Source organism: Lathyrus oleraceus, chromosome 4, assembly GCF_024323335.1.
Source record: "Lathyrus oleraceus cultivar Zhongwan6 chromosome 4, CAAS_Psat_ZW6_1.0, whole genome shotgun sequence".
NCBI classification, from domain to species: Eukaryota; Viridiplantae; Streptophyta; class Magnoliopsida; order Fabales; family Fabaceae; genus Lathyrus; species Lathyrus oleraceus.
In genome coordinates this window covers 135,611,641-135,616,154 of record NC_066582.1, presented here as the reverse complement: position 1 = coordinate 135,616,154, position 4,514 = coordinate 135,611,641, and the positions used below count along the sequence as shown (strand labels likewise).

The 4,514-nt window shown below is 33.4% G+C and overlaps 1 protein-coding gene across 3 annotated transcripts; it reads left to right on the top strand.

The window, feature by feature from the left end:
* The first annotated feature begins 625 nt into the window (after window positions 1-625).
* On the top strand, window positions 626-3,899 carry LOC127074077 (protein IQ-DOMAIN 22). 3 transcript variants are annotated; one of them, XM_051015355.1, is made up of 4 exons: window positions 626-1,129; window positions 2,355-2,477; window positions 2,816-2,896; window positions 3,013-3,899. In XM_051015355.1, the coding sequence occupies exons 1-4, from the start codon at window positions 770-772 to the stop codon at window positions 3,694-3,696; spliced, it is 1,248 nt and encodes a 415-aa protein (XP_050871312.1). In that variant the 5' UTR covers window positions 626-769; the 3' UTR covers window positions 3,697-3,899. The 3 variants fall into 3 exon arrangements, with proteins under 3 accessions (XP_050871312.1, XP_050871311.1, XP_050871310.1); XM_051015354.1 differs by having other exon boundaries at window positions 627-1,129; window positions 2,355-2,522; XM_051015353.1 differs by having other exon boundaries at window positions 628-1,129; window positions 2,355-2,549.
* Window positions 3,900-4,514: the final 615 nt, after the last annotated feature.

Genomic DNA, 4,514 nt, shown 5'->3' with positions numbered 1-4,514 from the left:
TGATAATTTAGAGTTTATATACTTTATAAAATTTTATATTTAAAATAATAAGCATATTTATTTAATATTTGTACTAATATTTATACAATTTAATACAATATAAATTTAAATAACTATTAATAATATAAATGAAGTATATATTTTTAATACAACTAAATTTAATTTTGAGAGTTATACTCTTAAAAATAATTTGATTCAAACTATCTAAAAAAATAAAGTTAATGATAATTACTTTTATTTAATATAACCAAACTAAAATTAATTTACATTAAACTCACTTGAATTAAAATAAATTTTATTAAAATTAATTCTATCAAACACACCCATAATAATACATATATTAAAATTTATATATTTTTTAATAAATCAAGTTTTTCCAAAAATATTTACTATTATTTATGAATATTTTAATATGTACTATTTCCATGTGCAAGTTAATAGGATGCTAAAATTAATAGGAGAAGGATAGATTGGGAAAGGCTTGTACTTTGTAGGATTGTAGAATTAAATAATTAGTGATTAGATTAGACTTTAACTAAGTTCCAATTTCCAAAAAACGAAAATGAATAAGTAAAAGTTGATTTGGCTTGACGGTCCAAAAGAAACACTATAGATATAAAAGAATAGTTATATATAATAAATTTGATGATGATTGCAGTTAAAAGGTACATATATACTTGGAAAGAGTGTTCATAAAGTTCATTTCCCTTCACACTTCAAAACAGAAAGAAACCACTCTCCTCTTTCCTCACTCGCTCACTCACTCCATATGGGAAAGGCATCACGGTGGTTTCGCGGTTTTCTCGGTCTAAAAAAACCGGAATACGGTTCAACCGATCAGAAACCACCGAAAGAAAAACGTCGATGGAGTTTCGTTAAATCATACAGAGAAGAAGAAGAACAACAACAGAATCACAACAGCCACGTCACGTTCTCAACAGAACACGTCCACAACAACAACAAACAGGCCATCGCAGTCGCTGCTGCCACCGCGGCCGCTGCGGAGGCTGCCGTAGCCGCTGCTAAAGCAGCTGCCGACGTTGTGAGATTCAATAGCAGCAACGGCATCGGCAGGATACGCGAACAATGGGCGGCCGTTAAGATCCAAGCCGCGTTTCGCGGAAGTTTGGTTCGTTACAACCATTAATCCATTCTATTTCTTTCTTTTTAAATTTTGATTTACTTCTATTTACACGTGTGGCTGAGTACTACTGAGTATGAATGTTTTTTATTTTGTTTCTCTCTTAATTTTATTTACGATCACCGATTAATTATCCTCTTTTAAAAAAATTAAATTAAAAACGTTATCGGGTTCGGTTGTTGAGAATGTGCCAAGTCTATTCCGTTTAATTCTATTCTTTATGTAACTGAGCTGTTTCTTGTGTCGTTTTGCTGAAATATAATGTATTAGGTACAAAACGTCTCATTTATGAATTTTCTTTTTCTTTCCGGTATAACTATATTAGGTGTTTAATACTAATATAGTATAGTATTATAGAAATATTTTTGTAATGAATGTGGAATTTATGCTTTTATTATTTTATTATTCGTCAACGGTGGTGTTATTGAATGTTTGATTATTTCCGTTGGGGCCCTAATGTATGGGAATGGGTGGACAAAGTTTGATTGGCCATGGTTCTATTCTTCTACTACTATGGCCCATAAGATTTTTTTTCCTCTTTTTTATAGTTAAGTAATGGAAATTGTGTTTGGCCTTTAAGTTTGTGGGGCTACTGAATCTACAGGGAATGTGGATTTGGTGTGTGTGAAGAGACGTTTATGCATTTGAGGGGGGTGGGTGGCCTTGTTGTATGGTTTTTCAAAAGACTAATAAAAAGATGGGGTTGTGTAGGGTCCCATGAGTTGAGTCTAGAGATGTTTCTGTTTGGTTTTGGAAGCTCTGGAGGTACAAGGTGGAGCCTGCCTTGACCATCATCTTAATTGCTCTTATAATCTTGTTGATGTAGACATATATGCTTTGTGATTCTGTTCAGACACTTCCTCAAGTTCTCATTTTTGTGGGGCAACTAACTTGTATTCTACTTTTGGCTTAGCTTAAATATGGGCTGGGAAGTTGTTGAAGGAAGGGCTTGTAGTTTCTCTCTTGACTGTGCTATCATTTCCATATTGTACTAAAACACCTGCTTGAAATTTAAAACCAATTGCCTAAGACGATTCTAATACAAGGTTCTGTTATACCAAACGCGTAGTTTTTATTTGCTTTGTTATTTATAGTATATAATGCGGCTATGAGAACCAAGGCTTATTTTCATTGCTTCAATTTGTCACCTGCTACAATTTTTGAACCTTAGATATTGATTCTGCTCTTTACTTTTTAATATTGAAATTGTTAGGCGAGGAAGGCGCTGCGGGCATTAAAAGGGCTGGTGAAGCTCCAGGCTCTTGTGAGAGGTCACATTGAGAGGAAAAGGACAGCAGAGTGGCTCAAACGGATGCAATCACTTATACGAGCACAGGCACGGTTTAATGCATCACGCGCCCTTCAAACATCACATTCTAATGTAAAATCATCTACACTCTATCTCCATGTAAGTGTAGAGTGTAGTACCACACTTGTTAATGCACAGAAGAATGGACACAGTTTTTTATTTTGTAGCGCGTGTTTGTGGTTTTGCTGCCCTTACAATAAAACCACAAATGAATTTGGTTTGCAAAAGTGAAGATTGGCTCATCTTGTTACTTATTATTATCACATTCATGATGGAGTATCGTTTAAATCTGTTAAAACAAAAATGTCTAAGCTGTCTATGTCATGTTATCTGATCATATAGTTTTTCCAAATGATCATTTACAGGGGGGTCCAGCAACACCAGAGAAATCAGAAAGCCCTGTTAGATCTAGGAGTATGAAATCCGAGCATTCTTCAATACTCAAGGTATTTCTTTTCTCATAATTCCATCAATTAATTCTTCTTATCCAACAATTGTGAATTTGGTGCATCATTAAATTTGTTTTCTCCACTTATTATGCATGCAATTTATATTATTGTAGAGAAACGGTTCCAAATCATGTCTCTCGTTCAGCAGCAATATATCAGAGAATCAGATAGATGAACAATCATGGAATAGAGTAAAATCACTGATAAGGTCATATAGCAGGAGCGACGAAAAAAACGAAAGGATTGTGGAAATTGATTCGGGAAAACAGCACATAATCTCAAAACGTAGAAACCTCTTTCATTCCATAAGTGATACTGATCATTATTATTATAGTCAAAATTTAACCCCTACAAAGGAATCAAAATCTCATCAATCTAGTCAAAGTCAATCATGTGAGGTTCAATCTTATTACAACCCACTTAAACTCAGCGAAGTTGAAGAGAATAGTCCTCAATTTTTATCATCTGCAACTTCAAAAGAGGATGGATACAAAAGAAGCCCTTTTACTCCTACAAAGAGTGATGGATCAAGAAGCTCCCTTAGAGGCTATTCTGATTACCCAAGTTACATGGCTTATACAGAGTCATCAAAGGCCAAAGTTAGATCTATGAGTGCACCAAAACAAAGGCCTCAACATGAGAAATCTGGTTCATCTAATAGGTACTCACTCAATGGACATGACATTGCAAGATTGGCTGCACAGAGAAATTCTGCACTGCAAGCAAGTTTTGCAAGTAAAGGGTATCCAGGTTCTGGTCGTTTGGATAAGCTTGGAATGCCTGTGGGGTATAGATAAGATACTGATGTTGATGTTGATGCTAATTTCTGTTAAGAGGGTATTACTATTTTTGTATCTTTATTTTAAGTGTTGTTTAAGTCTCTTAACATTTATCTATAGCTAACTAACCGGTTGTATTTTGTTGGGTTATGAAACTTCGTTTTTGTGTCAGGATTACATTCCCATATTTGATATAACGCTAAGAGCTGAAATTACCACTATTCCTAGCTAGCATGTTATTATAGCTATATATCTAGTTGTTTTTTTAGGTAGGTATCTATTTTTACTTGGAGTTGGATGCACGGCATGAAAGTGAATATTCTTCACAGGCTTTTGTATATTTGTTGCATTGCACGACATTACACTTAAAAAGAAAAGGATGGGGGGCTATAAGCCCAAAAATTGAAAAAAGAGAAACCAAAAAAGTACTGTAGGGAATCTTAATATATGAAGGGGTTTAACAATCAATATAGATGATTAAAGGCTTTATGACTCGAATTAAGTATGATTTTTTCACTCCTACTACTCTAAATCTCCAGCACTTAAAACCTTTTACAATGTTAAAAACCACTTGTTTATTTTTTAAAAAGAATTTTGAATATTATGTGAATACTTACAAACGGTATTTATTTTTTTATTTTTTATCTCATTCTTAATTTTTTCAATTGTTGCATGGATTCAATTCAAATTTTATCTTTGAAGATTTTTGAAAATTTGTGATTGATAAGAAGATTCGTTATTGAATTTAACGTTTTTTTCAAAAGATTTGGTTAAGATTTCAGACGTTTGCAAGGGTGTGTGGTGTTGTGTCTAGTTCTCATAATTGTAGTGAAATA